Here is a 22,415-nt window from a genome sequence, read left to right as displayed (position 1 = left end):
AGAACGTCGCCCCAGATGACACAATTTGTAGTATGATGTCCGCATATACCGCTGCATCTCTGCAGAGCCTAAGTGATGGTCTATAGGCAGACGCAATGTTTCACGTCATTATCATTACCGTGTAATACAATCTCTCCGCCTTTCCATAACTTGTATTATTGCGCGGCTAGCTGTGTTGCCTTGCTGATCCTGTATCCGTACAGAGCAACTACAATGTAGTGTAGTCTCAGCCGCCATTTGTATGCAGATGCGTCAGTTAGATCGTCGCTCCAAAAAAGTGGCGAATGCTTCACTTTTTGCCCCTAATTTCTTATCACGATGCGATGTCTGCAGCAGTGAGCTCAACAATAGATATAACCAAACATGCACTTGTTTACCATACTGTCCTCGATTTATTGCAGCGGGGATGCCGTAGCTATTTCGCTGAGAATGAGTTACGTTAAGGTCGGTGACCTTCATTTTATACTTAGAATCAGTACGAGTGTAGCGGATCGCAATCCGCTACCTTCAAGAGTATTTAAAACCTTAATCAAGGTAAAGCCGCTCTTTCGTACAAAATTGAAACTGTATTCAATTTGTTTGCGATAGAGCCGCCAATATCTCAAATCTTAGGTTTCCGAATTGAATAGTGAAACCTTATTTATATGTATTACTACTGATAGTCTTGCCACGTAGTGGCTTCTTTTTACGATGTAGCTACACCATCGTGTGACTACACCAACTTGTGAGATTCACACCTATGTACGGTCACACCATCTTGTGTGACCCGCTCTTCCATACAAGGGTACGTGCAACCCCGTTACACTCTCCCTCATCAAAACTGTGAATACCCACAATTCACATTTAACTTTCGCCTCATACGAGGCTCGCGTGTCTGAGACATCGTTACGTCCTTGAGAACATTCTCGATCATTCTCCGCTCAATGAGCCCTGTGACTATGACACGAAAAGCACCCAGCCTAGCTGGTTCCAAAGGCGCCCGCAGGCAAAGTCCTTCGTCTACTACTATACGTAATGCATCTCCGGACAGTACGTCCGCGGCTTCACGGGAAACACATCCCGAGCCCTCGGCAACTGAGAGCCACACACCGCGCTCGTCACAGAGACGGATTTCTTCGTCGAGGATTCGGAGGACGTCGACTACGAGTCGGATAATCCTTTCTTAGCATGGGAAGACGAGGAGGATGAGGTGTGTCAATGGCGCGCCGTGAGCCAGCTCGAATCTTGCAAACATCGTGTCCGTTCCCCGACCTCTCGGCTTTCGGAAGAAGTGGTATTGTTAGCGATCGCCTCGACAAGGCGTTGAATGTTGCCTACAGGGCGTGTCTCATGCACTCATATCCACGTTCGGTCCTAGACCATCGTGTGGAATACGGCTTTCGCTCGGCGGATCCTGCTACTGGAGCGACAGACGCGATCACTCGATCGTCAGGCGTCTACATTGTCGATCTCCCGGCCACTATACAAGCTGAGCTTGACCAGCAGATAGATTTCCGAGCTCACTTCTTGGTATCCCAAAAAATCCCAATGGATAGGTACCGCGCTCATTTTCAAGTTCAAAGCGGAGGCGCTCCTGTACCCGCAATGCGGACTATTCCTGTGGTTATCGCCTCTGGCAAAACCGCTGCAGATGACGATGAGCTCTTTGAGCGATGGGTTCAGCGGTACCGGCAACTTTTCTTGCTGTATACTTTACAGCGAAGCCACAAGGAAGTGGACGTGCGCGTATAACGCCATCTTCGATTTGTGTTTGCCAGACTCAAGGCGCAACGCCAACTTCCTGTGCATTGTTGTCCTGCGACACTTGGAGTCATCCGTGACGCTCCCGCGAGCTTTTTGGTTTCTCACACGGGTGAGTCAACGACCACAGCAGCTCAGGGCCATAGCTTGAGATCAGTCCATGGTCCTCCGGCTTCCCTGGCTACCACCGAGAAGCTCGGGGCGCGCGACGACGCAAAGCGTGATGATCCTTCTATTCACAAGCGTCCACGACGTCTGGGCAGTCTTGCAGAAGCGGTACCTCAGATTCTCATGAGCTCTCGAAGTTTGGATATCCCGCCACGTCACAAGATATTGGGCTGGGATCTCGACCCACATGGCTCAATGAGAAGAGTCGTAGGCGGGCGATGATGACTTGGCTTATCGCCGTCCGATGACTCGCGATGCTCTCTGAGCGTTGAAGGACAAACTCCGTCGTCATCGGCACTCTGCAGAGCATGTCTCCAAGGGCGCGTACCGCAGCGCGGAAAACCTCGAGAGATTGGAGCACTTTGTACACCGACTGCCTCACGTTGAGGATTATCGCGGTCGGTCGAAGCTGCTCCTAGCCGTCGAGCAGACGAATACGTCACTTCGTGCGACGGTGGAGCGCCTTGCGTTGTCGAAAACAGAAATTGTTACACTCCGTGCTCAAAACCTCGGCTGCAAATTCAGCTTCTGGGTGACCAGGCGTTTTAAGGCACCGCCTCTGCGCCAACGCTTTCGTATTCACTTGCTCCGGATCCCGGTACGGCTTAAGCGAGCCCACATAAAACACCGATTGGGTGCACGTCCTTCTCAGAAGGCTCAGCATCTACGCGAGGCCTTGCTTGGCCACGGCCTTAAACGGTCGAAAAAACCGTGGACGGAGCTGTGTCTTAAAGACAGCAGAGACTGCATGTGTTCAGCATTTAATAAAACCAGGTCTTTGACCTTAACGTTTTCCACATTTATCTGCATCTTCTATCTGCATCGTCTATCTGCATATTCCTTCTGCATGTCTTGGCTTTAAGCCATCGCGAACGTGTCGTACGACATTCAGTCTGGTAGACAAGAAGGCATCATCTTCATTAAGGACAGTAAGGGGCTGACATTAGCTAGCCATTCGGCTATTTCCCCCCCACCAAGCCCTGAGTCATGGGATGGTGGCGTCAGCGGGACGGGAGGATTAATTAGCCCGCTCACGTAGAACGGCGTGTAGCCAGTAGAAAAATGCACTGCATTGTTCAGAGCAAACTGTACGAGTGGCAGCATGGCGCTCCAGCGCTTCGGCGTCTCAGCGCAGTTCTTACGAAGAACGTCTTCAACGACGCATTTCACGCGCTCTGTTTGACCATTGGTCTGCGAATGGTTCGCCGTTGACATAGTCAACTTGGTGTCCAGCACCCTGAAGATTGTAAAGCAAAACTTCCCAGTGAATTGGGGTCTCTGTCAGAGACAATTGTCCCCGGATGTCCACGTTGTCGAAAGACACGTTCGACAAATAGCGTCGCTATACCCACATCGTCGTTGGTGTCCGGCACTGCCGCAAGATGATCCATCTTGCTTAAACGGCCCGCAAAGACCACACATCCGTGTTGCCCGCCGAGTTTTTGACAGGCCAAGCACAAAGCTGATACTCATAAACTGCCAGGTACCGGTAAAATAGTTAGCGGTGCCGCCGCATTCGGAGTGAATTTGTTCCGCTCTGACACGTCCTACACGTGCGCATATGTATGCGTGTCCATTTGTACAGCCTAGACCACCAGCAGTGGCAACTCACAGAGCAGTAGGTCTTTACAAGATCGAAGTGGAGTGTCGTGGGCCTCATAGAGGATACGGTATTTTAAATCCTCATGGTGAGCAACCACCATTCGTTGAATCGGTGCTATACTACAGCAATGCGTTACTCAACAAATATCGGTGTAACCGTGCGCTCAATCGCGCCGACAATTTTTTGTCCGAATCTCCAAACTTCTTGCCCCCGAGAGCCTGTAGCAGCGCTACACACATACCATCAAATCCGTCACTGACGACGTCACCGTCGTAAAGTGAGCAAGCCCATAATCTGGTCTGCGTGACAACACATCAGCCAAAGCATTATGCTCTCCTTTACCTCAAGTTTATACTCTGCGAAGAATGAGAGCCACCTGGCCATTCTCTGCGAGAGGAGAGGCGACTGAGTCGCAGTGCGTAAGGACACATGATCCGTGTAGATCATAAACAGCTTTGAGCCAAATAGGTGCACCCTGAACTTGACAAATACATACTTCACCGCAAGTAAATTCATGTCGTGGGATAGGTAGTTCTTTTCCGCAGCCTTATGCTGGCGATATTTGAACTCGATCATCCGATCTCACCCCTCGGCGTCTACTTGCAGCAGTGTACAGCCGATGGCAAAGGCCTAAGCGTCACAGAAACCCTAAAAAAACGGTTGGGGTCTGGCAACGCCAATATTGGTGCATGGAGAAGCCTGTCGTTGTCCCTGTCAAAAGCCTACCGATGCTCTGTGTCCCAACACCATTCCAAAACCTTCTTAAAAATTCGACGATGGCCGTGCCAATTCCGCATAATCTGCGCTATACTTATGCAAGTAGTTGGCGAGGCCAAGCCGTTTAATAGTAGGGTGGGAGGGGCTCTACTGACAAAAAAGCCACACAGTGAATTGAGCGGTACGGACCCGGTCCCAAAATGGGTCGGATAGCTACCAGCAGCCCGCTCTAGAGAAAGCTTAATGAGATCCGGTAGCTTGAATATCTTACGCTTTTGCTGGAACTTGTCCCACCGAGCCATACCTAACCCACACAACTATCGCGTGATCTGCGTAGCAGAAAATTGTCCCGAGCCCAAGTCAATTCGTGCTTCACCTTTTGCAACATAGTATAGGGAGTGTTCTATCAATCTTTACCGATCGCTTGTCACCACAGCAAAACTCTCCATGCTTTTCACTGGCGTAGCAAACGTGTGTTATAGATTCTGCATTGCGTGATCCAATAAAGAATGCTCTTTTTACTGCCCTCAACTTGTTGATTTAAGTACCTTTCCGTCATCTTGACGAGATGACGTCTTATATACGTCGTTGACCTTAACCACTGGAATTCGCTAGCACGCTCTACAAACCGTATTTATCCTGAAGCGTTGTCTGTTTGACAAATGCCGCCACCAAGCTCATGATTGAGCTTTTTTCTATCCGATGGCCTTATCTCTGGCTTCCGTTGCCGTCCAGTACCCTCACACATATCGCAGACCACGCGTTTACCTGCTCCCGATACACTTGTGGCGACTTACAGTGCTGTGGCAGTCCTAGGTGCAGGGCTTGAGCCATCTTTACGTTCCCAATCGAAGCCCTCAGCCGATAATATTCTCAATCTAAAATAAATCGTCGATAAATAATCGAAAAATTGCAATCTGCGCAGCGCTCTTACTTCCTTAGCGCTTTCCCGTTTCCAGGCGCTTACGCAAATAGACTTAACCTCGGGCTCATTGAGGCCTGTGATGCCTCTAGACGATTCATCCACTCTACAAGACCAATTTGCAAATATAATACATTCCTTGCCTCCTCGTTGACTCCTCCTGCTGGCCGTCGACCAGCATGTCTTAAGATTCTGCTCTGTTAGGACAAAGAATTGTCTATGTAGAAATGTGACTATTTAGACTAGAGAATGTACTGTGCTGCGATCATAAAGAAGTGAAATGATGCTCTAATTGCCTTATTCAATCACAATTCTTCATTCACTAGGGGCAACATCATCTCTTACGCCAGCCTGGTTCTTAAGCCTTGTCCATCCAGTCGTTTTTATTCGTTATCCTCCAGTTGGCTTAGTCGTCAGACGATAACGCAAGCTCGTGTGTACACCTTATATTACGAAACAAGACCATCTGCAATATTAAGCACGCATTATATCCTTCAACAATCCTACATAATCTAATCTGGATCTCTCAGCTTATTTTTAATATCAACAAGCTCTCACATTCAGATTGCCGCCACTATGATTGGGCTTTGATAAATCGATATTGTACTATCTCGCCATATATCCATCATACACGTCTGTATTTCTATTCGCATATGAGATGAACTCATACCCTCATCTATTCCTTGATTTAATATTATAATGTCGTCCAGCATTCACGTGAGATCGTGTACTGGTTTTGTGTGGTCTTCGGCTTAACTACTTTGCCTTGTTGTGCCTTAAGTTTAATTTTATTTAAAACGAATACGACTCGAAAGAACGTATATTATTCCTTCCTACAATAACCTTCTTTATCGAATAAAAACCCCATTCGTAATCTTGGCATCCCTCGATCTAGCCACTACGGTATCCATGCGTTAGGTCCTTTGCTGGCTTCTTTTGTGCCGTACGATGATTATCTTAAAGGATGTTTGTCAGGAAATGATCTAACGTTAAAGCCGGATGTGTAGATCACTCTTGGTATCAGTCGTACTACTTGAAATAATGACCTAGATATACAGTGAGCGGTTATGAAACAAAGGATTACGCACGATAATGTCCAGGTTATAGTCAGCCAGTGGGTACCAAAGGTTAAAGTACAGTTATATCCCTTGACTGAATCTTGCCTTGCATCCAGAACACAGTCAATAATTCGAGGTGCAAAGTGGTGACAACGTAGTTAGAATGACAAAAAGTAACCGGAGTATAATATACGAAGACGGGGCAAATGCAGAGATGACAACGACACCATGGCTTCATACTGTCAAGTCGTGCATCTACGTAAATTACACAATAGCAGATCAATCCTGTACCGAAAAAAATGGGAATTTTAATGTATACGTGAATAATATGATACATGCTTACGTGAAGTTGTCGTAATCTAGTCTTCCTGTCATGGCCTCCGTTCAAGAATAGTATTCGTCAAGTATTCATCGATTGATTATAACACGTATGACAGTAGTTCGAAGAAAGAGATTATGACGCGATGAACAAGTCGTAGCACTGGACTTGTACCCGTTTCTCTTCTTGTTTCTTCCTTCTCTTCCAATATCCACTGTCTTTTTCAAACTTGCTCTTTCCATTTCACCTTCTGGTGAAAGAGCATGTTGCTAAACACCGTCTGGTTGACTATGCTGTTGTCTGGTCAACGCACATCCACATGTCGCTCCGCATGCATAAAAATTCTCTCACATCGCATTAAAATCTCTGCCTCTTCCTTAAGCACATGATGGCACCCGAGCCTAGTCGTCGTTCAAGACGCCATCGGAGCCAGTCGCGTCCGCGTCCACGTGAACATTCACCTCTTCGAGAGCCTTCACACCGCCGTCCTCCACGTGATGCTAGTCCTCTCTACTCCCCCACACGTAAACGCTCTGATCCTGAACCACGTTCCCATCGTCACAAACCAGTTATGCATCAACGCGCTAAATCGCGACCGCCTCAATCGAAACCTGGTATGAATGAAGTTCGAGTCAGCGTTAAGCGCCCACGTGTGCGTTTCAGCATGGTCGATGTTGAAGGCGCAGCAAAGGCGATTTCAGCTAAAGCTACATACAGTGGATTTCTACGCAAGCAAGCGGATAATGAACCAGGCGCGTGGAACAAATACTACTTTGTAATAAAGCCGTTGACGTACCTTTTGTACTATAATACAAAAGACGATGACAAACCACGAGGAATTATCGACCTGGAGTACTTAACTGATGTCAAACGTAACGTTGATTGTCTACAACGTGCAATTGGAGGAAGTGACAATTGCTTTCGAGTGTCGGGGAAATTACCACGACCAACTGCAGAACAAGTTGCTATGGGTGAAGTTCCAAAGATGCGACCACTGTATTTGGACCCTGAGAGTGCTGAGGATGCAGAAGAATGGATTAATGCGATTCGTAATCACCGGTTTAGTGTGAAAAGAGATAAAGAATTTTTTGCCATTGCACAACAAATGCGGGACGCAGAGATCCGTGTATCACGACTTGAAGAAATTAAGGTGAAAGAAGCTGAAGACCAGCGCAATCTTCGTGCGAAAGCTAAGAAGTTATTGCAACAAATGCGAGCGGTTCAAAGTGGCAATATGGACGAGCTTCCAGAAGTGACTGTCGACGACCTCGATGATACTGCTGACACTATGCTTGCTCTTTTGGAAGGAATGGAGGATGCATTGGTGGGTTTGCAAGGAAAGCTGAGTCAACAAAAGTTAAATAGCGTGGAACCAACGAACATACGCAAAGGCTTTGCACAAGTGATGCAACGCGCTGTATCGAGGCGTGAAAATACACACTTTGTCGAACTTGATGAGAAAGAGGAGACGCTTGCTGCCATAAGAAGTAGAAGACAGCGTAATCAGGAAATGCCTAAGGAAAAGGCAGGTACCGTAGCGGAAGTGCCGCGCGAGAGAGTCAAAGAAAAGTCAAAGGAACTACCAATAGCGAAGGCGAAGGTTGAAAAAAATACCAAAGAGACGAAGAAAGAACCAAAGGTGAAATCTCAAGATGAAGTGAAGATCGAAAAGAAAAAAGAATCAAAGGAAATGGTTCAAGAAGACGTGCCTGAGCTCGAAAATGTGTCGGATGTTCTTGCCATGTGGAAGGCAAAGAAGAAAAAGAATCCGTCATCAGGAAAGCCGACTAACTCAGAAGACAATACCTCAAGAAAAAGAACAAAATCTCGATCGAAATTGGACAAGCTCATGTCAGCACCAAAATACCAAAGTGGCGATCAGTTGTCGGAAGAAGACACACTTTCAGTTGTATCGTCGGATGAAAGCGATTGTAGTGAGAAACTACCTCCTGGTTGGACTAAACATGAGAGTCGGGGGTACCCTGGAACCTACTACTATGCTCACGAATCAGGCAAGGTGAGCTGGGAAGTACCAACTGAAGAAATGATTGATGGCACGGATTGCATTAGTGATCGCGAAGACCAAAGCGAACTTGAAGATGGAGATGTCTACAGTGAATACGAAGTCGAGGAGGAAGTCGACATTTATCCTGATACTACTAGGACAATTGACACAAGTCCTGAATATTCGAGTGAATGCGAGACTGATCCAGAGACTGCAGGCGCTACCACATCAGCAGCGTATCGCAGGAAAAAGCCAAAGCCGAAATCGGCGTGGGCATTTAAGCTTCCAAAGCTGCTACCGACGAACCCAACGCCAGCTGCGCCAACGGAAGCCGCTGCCATTTCGTCGTCCCCAATTCGCCACGGTGCTAACCATCATGAATTCTAATGCCGGAGCATTCTTCTACTACCGAATTACTGAAACTTGTAGATGTTAAATCTAACTTGAGCAATGTTTAAATCACTCGCTAAAATCTCAAACTACGCTAATGTGCATTGAACATTGTTATTACAAGTATCGTGTGTCGTAGCGTCCTACATAATGAATCTCATCATCAGTACAAGCACAAGTTTTTAAATTTAGGGGTCAGACTCAGGATGAAGACGAAATGAGTATGTCATGTGAGCCATTTAAGCAAATAGCCCAGGAGAACTTTCCTTTAATCATTACATCGCTATCCGCTTAAACCATACGGATCGAACACATTTTGACTGTCAGTTCCTCAGCGCCGTCTGCTAAAATTTGTAGGCATTAAAGCTTGCGGCGCTCCTCTGCTGGAAATTTGATGTGATTCGAGTTCGAGTAAAGCGCAATTGGCCCTGCGACGGCTGCCATCGCAACAAGCGCCACGCTCGTCTTACGCTGCCAGTTCTTGGTTTTAGCCCACCAACCGCCTGCTGGAGACCATGTGTACTTTGGGTACGGATACTCGCCGCCACCGCTCATAATTGTTTAAGTGGTAGACTATAAAATATTACATTTGAAAAAAGTTTGGAAATTGACGTTAATGATTTTTGTGCAATAATTAGTTTAGAGATAACCCAAAAAAACTTTGAGAGCTAATCATTATGATTGCATGCATAACAAGCTAAGAGAGACCTTCAAGCTCTAAACCAATAGGCAAATGATCACTTCCAATGACACTCTGCCGGATGTAAGACGAGCGCTATGAACGCAAAAATCGATACATTAGTTAACAATCAACGTGCAATATCCGCCAATCTTTCTTGAAACGTACCACATTTGACATTAAGGCCTTTGAGACTACAAAATAGTCTAGCCGCCATCCTTTATTCTTCATACGCATATTGTGGCGATATCCAAAGTATGAATACTCTACCTTATCAGGGTTCAAATGTCTGAATGTGTCAATAAATCCATTCTCCAATATTTTGCCAAAGCTCTCCCTCTCTTCATCTGTAAAGCCTGCACTCTTGCGATTTCCTTTAGGATCGTGAATGTCAATCTCTTGATGAGCGACATTCAGATCTCCACACCAAATTACTGGCTTTGACTTCTCCATCTCTTTCATTTCTCGTAACATAGCCTTGTCCCACTGGTTCGTTCGGAAATCTAATCGCTCTAACTTACCGCCTGCATTCGGCACGTAAGTATGTACAAGCCAAAACTTGCTATACTCTAACGCCAAAAACCGTCCTTCTTGATCTTTTCCATTATTAGCCTTTGGTACTCCTTTTGACTCATGGTCGCCCAGAACAATCTCGTCTTTCACGCTCAGTGGCTTGGTCTTGCTAAAAATTGCTGTGCTAGCGTACCCTTTTTTCACTGCGCATGACCAATACTGATATTCATACTGTGGCAAGAAATTCTCAAGTTTTCGAAGCTCATCAGCGCATATTTTCGTCTCACTAAGACAGAAAATATCAGGGTCTTCTTGAGCGATGTAAGCACGAAGGTGGACACTTTCATCTCGCTTCAAAACAGCTCGTAATCCATTCACATTCCAAGCGACAATTTTTGTAGTAATGTTATCTGCACAGCGTTTTGAAACGTCTTTAAAGCATGGATAAGCGTCAATTCGGGCTTGAAATTCGGCGGAAATTGGCTCTGCCGCCAATGGATAAGGACGCTCTTGAGTCTTGCTTGAGAATAATGCCCCCCATGCGCTCTTATTGTCCGTGGAAGTTTTGGTCTTTTTCGACTTGGACAATGTGCTGGAGCTGGAGACTTGAACGGACACTTTAGTAGCGGTAGCTGCACTTTTCCGCTTCCTTCCGCTTCGTGAATCAGTGACAGTGGCCACGGCCTTCTCTGTTACCGTCTTAAGTCGAGTACTTTTACGGGGCATTTTTGTGGTGGTAATACTTTGGAATCTTTATATTTGAATTTCTATAGGTTTATAAACCAGAAATAATCCATTACAGTGGATGTAATCCGGAAGTAATCAGAGCTCAATGCTGATAGGGAATTCCGCCGAAGGAACCCACCACGAGAGCGTTGGCTGAATTAGACTAAACGAGATTTGAATGCTTTAATGCCATAATCTCTATGTATACAACACAACTCTATAATTACATTCAGTACGTGCAGGATTGCATCAGTGAAGACGTGCACGTATCTCAAGCAATTAAAGCTATAACGATGTCCTACGGTATTAAAAGATGTAATGTAGCTTATAAGCCTGATATTATATTAGTAAGAAATATAACAGTTAGTGTATACTATTTTATACATTGCTCGATAGTCTACCTCTCAACTAAAAGTTCGTAGTGATGGAAACGTTTGTACCACTTGGCGATCCAAACCTCATGTACGAGATGGATCTAAGAGTGAATGAACCTGCACAAGTCGAGATGCAGGTAAAGAATAGTGTAAATGAAACTGGTATGGTGACTGGCGAGCAGTTAGAAGAGGAAAAAAGGCACAGCGAACCATTAACTGATGATTCTAAACGACAGCGATATTTGCAGCGTCTACTTAATCTTGAAAAGAGGATGAAGAAGGAAGAAAATGTATTACAGCTGCAAATTGAGATGATGAAGCAAATTTTGGAACTCAAAAACCCCATGGAGCAGCTTTCGGCATATCTGGCACTGAAGCAAGAATTTCAGCAAGAAAACGAGGAGGAAGTGGTAGAAGATTTAATGAGCTGTGCGAAGCATCTAACGAATGAGGAAGACAGTGAAGTGGCTATGCTTGGAGCGTTTTTCTATCTTAAAGATAGACAACGACATGTCAACATGCGTGGGATGGGGATGATGATGCATGTTGTAGCAGCCATGATAGGGAGATCTACTCAAGTGGATGTTCCACCTGCTATGAAAACATGATGAAAACGAAATATTTAAGACTTCCATTTAAAAAAATCGCAGTGACTATTTGAACACTTGAAAAACGTCCGACCTTGATTTGTTCCATTCTTGCATGTGAGTAAAATGCCAACCAGTCCACACTTACACAATGTTTCATTGTTCGTGTTGTTATCTGTTGAAGGGGGAAAAGAGGAAGATGTTGATTGACGAGAAAGAGATTCAATCTCATCCTTCCACCCAGCAAAACCACAGCTCTGTGCTCCCTGAAAGCTGCAAGTATAAAAGTCACGATTTTGGTTCGAACCAGCCTTACGAGTGGTCCGCACGACACAAGCAACACCATGTTTCGAACACTTGGGCACATTTGAGGCAAGAGTGAGTACTTGAGTAGATGAAGTGACGGATGCATCAGGAGCTTCATCCTTCCACAAAAAATAATCGCAACGGTTGTCGGATTGACTTCGTCTGCAAGTCCAAAATTGCCGTCCTTTGTTCGGTCCGTCCTTCTTGACTGTTCTTTCGACACAAGGTTCATTGTGACCAGAGCAAGTAAAAACGACGTTCGAGTCTGAGACCCAAGCGAAAAATTTGCACTGTTCACCTTGAGGCAGCTGGCAGACGTAGAATAGTCGTCCAGTATTTGGACCGTCACGAGTCACTTCTCTTTTCACACAAGGCAAATTGTGGTCTTCACACCGAGGTACATCTGATGCCAAACTCAGATCATGATACGATTGACTATCGTCATGTGTTGAGTCTGCAGTCTGTGATTGAAATCTCCGCTGTTGATCTTGATTTAGATTACCAGCAATTGTGCTGTTCACAATTCCACCATTCTCAACCCTACCAGAGTTTGGGCTGTGGGAAATTCTATGTTGAGATTCCCTATCACCTCTCGTTTCACCGTTTGATGACAATCGAGACTCAGAAGTGCTATGAATCGATTGGCCAAAGTGGTCCGAAAAAGTCTGGTCAAGCACAGTAGCACTACGTGTAACCTCTACAAAAATGGTTTTCATCTAACAACAGCAACAACAAGACATTCAGAAGGATACATAAAGAAGTTGTTTGTACTTATCACATCAAACCTCCTTCATGCACGAATCGACGACCTCCCGAAGGGCTTTTTGTCCCAACGAAATGGCTTTACAGTCCTTTTCCATCTACAGTAGCCAGGAACAGCAGTGAGGATAAATGTAAGATACGACGATCCTTGTTTCTTCAACTCACCGTAGCGCGAAGAACTGGTTTGGCCAGCTCAAGACCCATGTGTTCATATGATAGAACGAGTGCCAACCCGAGTGTTGTAGGTTTAAATTGCGTGTTATTATTCACTTTGATTGCATACTCTCGCTTTAAAATGGTCTTGATATGCTCAGCAATCGTAGCATCTGTCCCTATGCCATTTGAATCCATCTTTGCAATCAAATCAGCTTCCGATAGAAGTGGTGGTGGGTTTGTCTCTCCTGGTACCATCACAATTGTTGACGGACGAAACACATTACCCCGTTGATACACAGGTATAGCGGAAGCATTCCACTTTTCATACTTGTAGATCTCCAAGTAGTTTCTTTCCTCCACCATCAATCCAGAAGCTGTAAAACTTTCTTCTAAGATTTTCATAACAACATGTGTCTGACTTCCCTTTGCATCACGACTACAACATGCTAAGAAATGGAGAGTGACAAATTCGTACACCTTTTTTTCGTTGGAATCTGACAATGAGTTGAGTTCAACACACTTGGTTGGATGAATAGGTGGATGAGCTTGATCATCGGAATTTCCATGACGCGGAGCTTCAAATTTTTCACCATTCAGCAGCGCTAGTCTCACGTAATTTCCCCATTGATGATGATTTTCATGAAGTTTTATCAAACCCATCAAGTCTGTACCTTCTTTAAATTTACTAGTTTCGGTACGGGGATAGCTAATCAAGCCTTTATTGTACAAGCTTTCAGCAGCTTTCATCGTGGCCTCTGATGAGATCCGTAACCATCGTGAAGCTCGTTTTTGCAGCTCCACTGTTGTGAGCGGTAATGGCTTTCTCTTGAAGCTTGGTCGCTTGTCAACAGATTCAATTCGTGCCGTTTGGCTCTCCAACAGACATTCATAAATACATAAACACGCCATACGGTCAAAAAGATGTTCACGTTTCCACTTAAAGGTTGTCATAGGTGCATCAGGTTGATCCATTTGCTTGTGTGTGACTTGTATGTAGTAAAAATCTTCTCGGTCAAAGTTTTGAATCGTGAGATATCGTTCGACTACAAAGCCAAGAGTTGGAAATTGACACGGTCCATAACTAATGACCTTATTTTCTTGATTTAATAATGGAAATTTACCCTTGATACGCATTGTTTGGAATCTTGTAAACGCGGCTCCAATTCTTAAATCAATCTCGGACCGAGCATCGACTGCCAAGGAGAGCTTCTCATCCGGTACAGACAAATTTTGCACTGCATGAGTAATATCACGAGGAATAAGCGCTGAGAACCGAGCACGAAATACTTGTAACTTTTTGTTGGCTCTCTCACAAATGCTCTTTACCTCGTAAGCAATATTTTCACCCTCTCGATCACAATCCAGCCACAACACAAGCCACTAATAAATCACAAAGTACTTAAACTATCATTAAACAACTACCAACGTCAACTTGAGAGCCATACCTTACACTGTTTTGTCTCTTTCAAAAGTGTCTTTTCAATCTTCTTTTGAGTTTCATCGCTTCGTATCCTTTTATTCACTGGTGCTGTAAAAAGTTCGACAGGATCACAAGAATTCCAACTTCGAAAACTATCTTGAAATTCTAATTCCATTATGTGACCTATTACGGACGTTACGACCATTTGTACTTGTTGTCCTTGAATCTGATACGGAAATTCAAAGATTGCATTGTACTTGGATAACCCGGCACGCTATTGAGAGACACGAGAGAGTCTGTACGTGAGAAATCATTTAAAGACGCAATAAACAATAAATGTCCAACTCACGCGCTGTAATCGACCTGATGACAAAATGTTAGCAATTTCTTTAGCTACTGAAGGCTTCTCGGCAACGTTAAGCACTTTCATCTGCTGCCCCGAGATGCAGGATAGATGAAAATTGACAACAACAAGCAGTGTTTATTGACCTGCTATGACATCGGACATTGATGAGATAGCTTAGATTTTATAAGTATATGATTATTATTGATCAAAATTAACAGGTTATCATTCTATGAAGCCAACGCAAAGTGTACCTAAATACACTTTGCAGCGGGACTGCCGTAGCTTTTTGCTTAGAAGAAGGTACGCTAAGATCACCGACCTTACGTTCTATAGTGGAACCGGTACCAGTTTAGCGGTAACTCCAGAGTACTTAAGAACCTTAATCAAGGTAATGACGCTCTTCCGTTTAATTATTTTAGTTGCGGCAGAGCCGCCAATATCTAAAACCTTAGGTGTCTTAATGAATACAATAAAACCTGATTTATATAGTAAAACCTAGTTAGTATGCAATACTACTGGCAGTCCTGCCATATACAGTAAAACCTAGTTAAGGCTCGCGTGTCTGAGACACCGTTACGTTCTTAAGAACATTCTTGAACATTCTCCGCTCAATAAGCCCTGTGTTTATGACACGAAATACACCCAGCCTGGCTAGTTTCGAGGGCGCCCGCGGGCAAGGCCTTCTTCTTCTACTGCAAGGGGTGCATCTTTGGACAGCACGTCCGCGGTTTCACGGGAAGCACATCCCAAGCCCTCGACAACCGAGCGCCACACACACCGCACGCCACGGGCAAACGGATTTTCTTGACGAGGATTTGGAGGAAGTCGACTATGAGTCGGATACTCCTTTTCCAGCGGAGGGTGAGGTGTGCCAACGGCTCGACGTGAGCCTTGCTCGAATCTCGCGGACACCGTGTCTGTTTCCCGATCTCTCAGCTTCCGAGACTTTCTGGACTCGCGATGCGGACTATTCCTGTGTTGCTCGCCCCTGGCAAAACCGCTGCAGATGATGATGAGGTCTTTGAGCGATGGATGCAGCGGCACCGGAAACATCTCTCGCCGTCTACCTAGAGCGAAGCTATATGGAAGTAGACGTGCGTCCAGAGCGCCATCTTCGATTTGAGTTTGCCAAACTCAAGGCGCAACGCCGACTTCCTGTGTATCGTCGCCCTGCGACACATGGAATAATCCATCACGCTCCTGCGAGCTCTGTGTCTTATCACACGGGGGAGTCTACGACCACTGCAGCTCAGGGCCATAGCTTGGGCTCGGCTCATGGTCCTTCCATTTCCAGGTTACTGCCGAGAAGCGCGGGGCTCACGACGGCGCGAAGCATCATGATTCTTCTGATCATAAGCGTTCACGAGGTCTGGGCAGTCTTGCAGAAGTGGGACCTCAAACTCCCACGAGTTCTCGAGTTGGATATCCCCGTCACCTCACAAGATGTTGGGTTAGTCCCTGCCGACGACGTAGACCCACAAGGCATTCCACGTGGTAGTGGACGCTACCATTCTCATCGAGAAGAGTCGGCGGCGGACGATAATGACTTGGTCGGTCGCCGTCCGGTGACTCGCGATGCTCTTCGAACGTTGGAGGAAAGTGTCCGTCGTCATCGACACTCTGCCGCATCTTGCCGAGGTCGCCTACCGCTGTGCGAAAGGCCTCGAGAGCCTGGAGCATATGTACACCGACTGCCTCAAGTTGAGGATTATCGCGCTCTGTCAGAGCGGCTCCAGTCTAATGCCCATTTCAGTAGCGCTTCTGCTTCATAGCAGACGTGGGTTCATAAACAGTCAAAGCTCCACCAGAAGACGTGCGCAAGGCGCCCAACGTCTTCGACCTTCAATCGAGCCATAGATCATGGTGTTTCAACCATGTATGTTATACCAAGGATAAGGTCACACCCTGCATCCAAGTCTAAAACTAAGCAGCGCTCCACGCTATTGAAGTCAAGAACCTTGACACCGAGGCCCACAGGGACCCTCGGCACAGTGACACAAATCCCCGTCGCTTAGCGAATAGTGACGGTGTTACTCAACCGCGCTCCCAGAGCCTCAGCATACAGCCGACTTCATTCGATCGTGAAGCGTCAAGCATAATTGCCCGACGCACCATAATCTATAAGAATTTCCATGGCTTATCAGAGCCCTTCACGGTCACTTTTACGACCAGAAAGCCCGGCTTGCATACACGTTTCGTGTTCAAAAGCACGAAGCTCTTCGGGGCTGGACTCTGCTGCCCTCTACCTCTTTGAGGCTCAACAGAAGTCAGTTCTTCCCCAGTGGGCGCCCCGCGCCTACTGGGTGTTGTCGTTTCCCCGCGACAAACCAGACTGGTGAGGAGCAAGACGTCGGTTTGACGAACCTTGACGCTTCTTGCGCAGGGGACAACCAGTCCGAGGGTGAAGGGTGTCTCCACAGACAAAACATCGTCGGGTGTTTTGACGCGGCCCGGCAGCTCTGAGATCTCCCTCATCTTTTTCACGATAGCCAATATCCATCGGCGCAGGCCCGCTCGACGAGCTCTGAGGGTGTAAATACAATACCATATTCACCACTTCTTCAAAAGAAGACGGATACACACGGGAGACTTTTATAATGGCCACGCCAGTGCGGAGTCCCTCAATAAAGACGACCGCCTCGGGCATTGGATCGGCTGCCATCCCGGCAATGCGATTTCGCAACTCTGAACAAAGTCCACTAATTCCTTCTTACCCTTTCGGGTGGCAAGGAAACGCGATCGCACGCGATATGCCTGGTTAGGCGGCGAGAAAACTCGCAAAAGCTGCAGCTTCAGCTCCTTCCAGGATGGGAACGCCACTTCGAACGGAGCGCCGCAGGTCAGTGCCCATTCTCGCGCTCGGCCCCCGAGCGTAAAGATAACTAGCGCCACGCGCTGTTGCTCGTTCTGGAGCGCTGCGGATGCCATAGCCATCTTCGCCACTCTCATATAGAGCAAAAGAGCTTCTTCATCCTTACCCTCGAAGGTCTTAACGCTCACCTTGAGCGGCGTGGGTCGGAAAGAGCGCCCCGTCAAGCAGACTGATGTTGTCAAGGAGACGTTTCGACGAGCAGCCACTAACCGGTAGATATCGGTATTACCGGTGCGGACAGGTGGATTGTGCAAATTGCTGTTTCGTCCGTCAGCCACGTATCCAGTGAATCAGGCTAACTACGAGCGCTTGAAAGAAAGTAGGTTCAGTAAATACTCAATTAAATAGCTGACAGAATATTCAAAAAGTATCCCAGAACAATTTGATCATTTTCATTCCAGAACCACTTGAACAATTTTCAACCTTCCCACGCACAAGTGTTAGCAGATGTCAATGTGCTTGGTGCGATTATAGAATTCAGTATACTTGGCAAGCGCAGCGGAACCTCGATCATCTTCATAGATCTTGACGAGATCGCTGCTTTCTATCGCGCCAAGCTCGAAAAGAAAAGACTTAAGCCAAGTAGCTTCTTTGGTAGTTTCACTTAATGCCAGATACTCAGCTTTCGTTGGTGATGATGCCACTATGCGTTGCTTTTAGCTCCTTCAGCTTATGCGTCCATCGTTTATTATAAACGTAAAGCTTCTTGTACTACGTCGAGTCTCGACATCGCCAGCCAAATTTGCATCCGAAAAACCTTGGAGTCCCTCTTCACTTGTTGCTTGAAACTTAACGCCGTATGCCTTTGTGCCTCAATGTAATAGAATACGCGCTTCAGTGCTTGCCAGTGGACAGGACATGTGTCTGTGGCAAACTGGCTGAGAGCTCCCACTGCGGCAGCGAGGTCTGGCTGAGTCCAATCCATCAAACTCATGAGGTATTCAGCAGCTTTACGATACGGCACCTTCGTCATGGTCTATAATGGTTACAACCGTCTTTGCACCTGGTCTTAGGGTGTCGTGCCAGAATTGCTGTTTTCCACGCCAAATTTCGACAAAATGTCTTTCGAAACTTGGTCAGCAGCATCGACACACTTTCAGAAGCAACATCTTGATCAACGTCAAAACCGATAAGAATACTTGAGCTGACATAATTCTGTCATGTCGAATCGCTCGCTCAGTGCCTTCTTTGTTGATTTGAGCAGCTTGTCATTATTGCTTGCGATTACCAGACCGTCAATGTAAAGAGCCGCTTAAATCATGTTGTGGTCGTCTCGCACTTCTAGGACCCCAGCTCTATCACTGACTTGCCGATGGTCTGAAATCACATACGTGGCGGTTGCTTCAGGCCGTACAACAAGCACTTGAGCTGATAAATGTAGTCAGGGTGTTCTTGACTTGTCTAGTCGTCCGGTTGCGCCATGAAAATGTCTTCGTCGCAGAATTTATTCAGAAACGTCGTCTTGACATCGAATTGATGACCAGCTCAACCGTACCTGACCGCAAGGCTGAACAAAATCCTGATGAACGTGGACCTGGCTACTGGCGCGAAGGCTTTTAATAATCAACGCCGTACTTTTGCAAAAATCCATTGGCCACAATAGCGCCTTGAACCGCTCAACTTCTTTTGCTTGTTTCTCTTTGATTCAAAATACCCATTGACAGCCAATTATCTTCGATGTTTGATCTTTGGCAATGGCACGGGCGTCCAGGTCTTGTTGTTCTAAAGCGCTGCTTCTCCGAGTCGCATGCTTCTTTCCACTTGCCTGCGTCGCTTTATTCGATGGCCGAATTGAACGATGTCCGCATCCCTTTTACTAAATCTACGACGTAAGCTGCCTCAAATTTTCTAAAGTGCAGCAGGCATCTATTTAAACGACTGATAATGACTTGGTCGCTTTGGCCTCGAAACCTCGACTGAATTTTCTAGCGACTGTGAGCGAGTGTGGCGCTTTCTACCGGGCTCAAATTCTTCTTCATGAGCAACATCATCGCCATTTTCATTGTCCTAACTATCTGGCTGGAACGATTCTTCATCGTCGTCACCCTAAATGACAATCTTGTGTTGATTGGAGCGCATTCCACCGTCAACATGTTTTCCATAGATTGTGCGTCACGACTTATCAACACACGACCGCTTTTAAATTCTTCAAATTGATACGCTTTTAAGGGTCTGAAATTGACAGCGTACTTTCTTAGCACCAAACTTGAATTGCTTCGTTTTCGGGGCATGCAAGTACGAATGGTAGCCAAAAGCCTTCAAATTTGCGATTCAAGGCTTTTTGCCTGTCCAAATCTGGTATGGCGACCTGCCCTAACAAAGACACGAGTCGGACACCTGTTGCAAGGAAATACAGCTATCATCACAGTTTTTATTCAGTTATGCTTTAGAAAAAAGCATGTTCCATCATGCACCGAGCCAATTTTACCAATGTCTACTTTATTCGCTCGGCAACTCTTTCCAGTTTGGGGGCATATAGAGGCGTAACTTTCTGAATGATTTCAAGATTAGCGCGACAATGGGCATCACACAAGACGTGCTTTCTTCACCATTGTCAATTCGAAGCGTCCTGACTCTTTTGTTGGTATGTGTCTCGGCAAAAGCAACAACATTTATTATTTTGTCGGCCACTTCAGACTTGGTCTTTAGCAGATATCGACGCAGGAGTGCGACTTTTATGTTTGAGAGTAAAAAATATCGCTTGCCACATAGGGTAGACGTCTTCATTGGTCCGTAAACGCTACTGTGAATAAGTTCAAGCAATTTTTTTGCGTGATCGGAAGAAATTCACGAACGAAAGGCGGGTTTGCTTACCTAGCGCGCACCCATCGCATAGCGTCAACTGCATGACGCCAAATTTATCCCAGTGCCGTAATTCTTCTTGACGATGGTATCTAATCTGCCATGGTGTATTAGATCAAGTTGAGGGTGTCAGAGCTACGAAGGGTGCCCCCATGACAATTCAACTAACTTGTCACGATGGCCTCGTCCGACAAAATTGGCTTCATGCAAAGCTTAGATAGATTCCTGCCTCATGTGTATCGAGCTTAAAACAGGGATCTTTTGCTACGGCGTAGCATCCGTCGCCCTCAAAGTGACCAGACTAGCATCCTTTGTGAATCGTTTAGCGGAGAACTAGTTACGTGACAGCTTTGCTATATACCACACTGTACTTAGCACACCCTTCTTCATTCCACAGTGTGTCTCTACTGATATCACAATATCACCAATTTCCATCGCTTGAACAACAGCATCGTCAGCAAAGCAAACGCCTGCCGAAACAATCTTTTTGTTATTCGCTATGTACTCTCTTGAGTACGTAATGTGCTGTCACATATCGCTTGAAATTGAAACATCACCTTATTTCCAACCAAAACCAGATAATCTCGAACACCCTCCTCATTCGAGCAATGTTTTTTGTTGTTGTGACTTCTGGCGCTCTGCGTTATCGCAAATCAGCGCTGGACACATTTGCAATATAGTGCCCATGCTCTCCACAGTATGGCGATCGCTACTAATCTTTATTAGTTCTTGCCGCTCATTGCACCGTGCAGTATTTGTCGTCTTGAACGCTCGGACTTGACTCCATCGACGCCGCCACCTTTTTCCATGCGCTTCATGCTTTCATGGAGAAGCAGCGATGTCACGAGCTCCTGTGCAGCGAGTAAGCTCTCAACCCTAATGCCGTAATCAGGAACGCGCACGACTCGCTTAAGCTCGCAAATAGCGTGATCACCCAGTTGTCTTCGCTGACCAAAGCACCCACAGCATAGAGCCGTTCTGACATAGCCTTGAAATTAATGATGTATCATCACCTTCAGCCATCATCGTCATGAAGAAGCTACGACAAAATAGAGCTTGCTGGCCAAAATCTTCTTTTCGAAGTGCGGCTTCAGACGCGACCATGCAATTTGCGTTCTCCTTGCCGAATAAGCCAACGGCAGCCGCGAGTCTTCCATCGCAAGACAAATAGTTGCTATAGCTTTGCTCGATATTCTTGAACGAGGACTGGTCCAATCAGTGCTCATACTTGACTTCCCTACAATCGACTTCCCACAGGCCACGTTCTTCGAGCATCATCTGCATCTTGAAGTTCCAAAAGTGGAAGCTGGTTACGTCGATATTGCTGATGCGGCCTGGGGCTGAAGGGCCCAGGTAGAAGGCGTAGTCTTTCTCTTGGGCAGAGGATGTGGTGCTTGGGCTCTTGATGCTGCGAGGCTGCCGTAGCTTAGCGCTAGAGGAAGCGTAACTTAGGTCACCGACCTTTCGTTCTACACTTAGAACGAGCACGAGATTAGCGGATCGCAATCCGCTTACTTCAAGAGTAATTATTGCTTTAACCCAAGACTAATTAACTCTTCCGTTTAAAATCCAAAACTGACTTTTTTATTTTTATCTGCGGCAAAACCGCCTACCTTTAAATGTAAAGATTTTCCTAATTATATATAGTAAAGTCTAAATACATGCATAACTACTGGCTACCCAGCACATACCGTATTCTTGCCTGGGTGAAGCCACACCATGCCCATCTCGTGTAACACACACCCTGTTACCAGGGTACGTGTAACCCCGTTACACTCTCCCCCATTAAGATTACATTGACAGTTCCAATCGATTATTGCCTCAACGAGGCTCACATGGTTGCTAGACACTGCAACTTGAATCGTTGGAACAAAACGACTTCCGTGCTCAATGAGCCCTTTGTCAACGACACTGAAATCACCAAGTCTCGCTGATTCTGACAGCGCACAG

The 22,415-nt window shown here is 46.1% G+C and overlaps 5 protein-coding genes across 5 annotated transcripts; 3 read left to right on the top strand and 2 right to left on the bottom strand.

Moving 5' to 3' along the window:
* Positions 1-5,939: 5,939 nt before the first annotated feature.
* PHALS_15425 (uncharacterized protein) lies at positions 5,940-6,917 on the top strand. The gene has a single exon (XM_036407427.1). It carries the CDS (start codon positions 6,372-6,374, stop codon positions 6,564-6,566), a length of 195 nt encoding a protein of 64 aa, XP_036263131.1. The 5' UTR covers positions 5,940-6,371; the 3' UTR covers positions 6,567-6,917.
* On the top strand, positions 6,916-8,919 carry PHALS_10331 (WW domain; the record flags this gene model as incomplete). Its single annotated transcript, XM_024725735.1, has 1 exon — positions 6,916-8,919. The coding sequence occupies one exon, from the start codon at positions 6,916-6,918 to the stop codon at positions 8,917-8,919; it is 2,004 nt and encodes a 667-aa protein (XP_024576482.1).
* A 363-nt stretch (positions 8,920-9,282) lies between these two features.
* On the bottom strand, positions 9,283-10,840 carry PHALS_10330 (exodeoxyribonuclease iii; the record flags this gene model as incomplete). Its single annotated transcript, XM_024725734.1, has 3 exons — positions 9,283-9,425; positions 9,631-9,697; positions 9,770-10,840. The coding sequence occupies 3 exons, from the start codon at positions 10,838-10,840 to the stop codon at positions 9,283-9,285; spliced, it is 1,281 nt and encodes a 426-aa protein (XP_024576481.1).
* Positions 10,841-11,264: 424 nt separating this feature from the next.
* On the top strand, positions 11,265-11,822 carry PHALS_10329 (uncharacterized protein; the record flags this gene model as incomplete). Its single annotated transcript, XM_024725733.1, has 1 exon — positions 11,265-11,822. One exon carries the CDS (start codon positions 11,265-11,267, stop codon positions 11,820-11,822), a length of 558 nt encoding a protein of 185 aa, XP_024576480.1.
* A 27-nt stretch (positions 11,823-11,849) lies between these two features.
* PHALS_10328 (dna topoisomerase) lies at positions 11,850-14,875 on the bottom strand (the record flags this gene model as incomplete). The annotated part of the gene is made up of 8 exons (XM_024725732.1): positions 11,850-11,867; positions 11,936-12,067; positions 12,131-12,823; positions 12,893-12,967; positions 13,035-14,068; positions 14,147-14,405; positions 14,471-14,719; positions 14,795-14,875. 8 exons carry the CDS (start codon positions 14,873-14,875, stop codon positions 11,850-11,852), a joined length of 2,541 nt encoding a protein of 846 aa, XP_024576479.1.
* Between the last annotated feature and the right edge of the window lie 7,540 nt (positions 14,876-22,415).

Source organism: Plasmopara halstedii (assembly GCF_900000015.1).
Source record: "Plasmopara halstedii genome assembly, contig: Scaffold_470, whole genome shotgun sequence".
Lineage (NCBI taxonomy): Eukaryota > Oomycota > Peronosporomycetes > Peronosporales > Peronosporaceae > Plasmopara > Plasmopara halstedii.
Note: the sequence above shows the minus strand (reverse complement) of the source record. Positions and strands in the feature narration are given on the sequence as shown.

Bases quoted from the DNA above. Each gene is read 5' to 3' on its own strand.
- PHALS_15425 (XM_036407427.1), top strand. From the start codon at position 6,372: ATGACAAAAAGTAACCGGAGTATAATATACGAAGACGGGGCAAATGCA.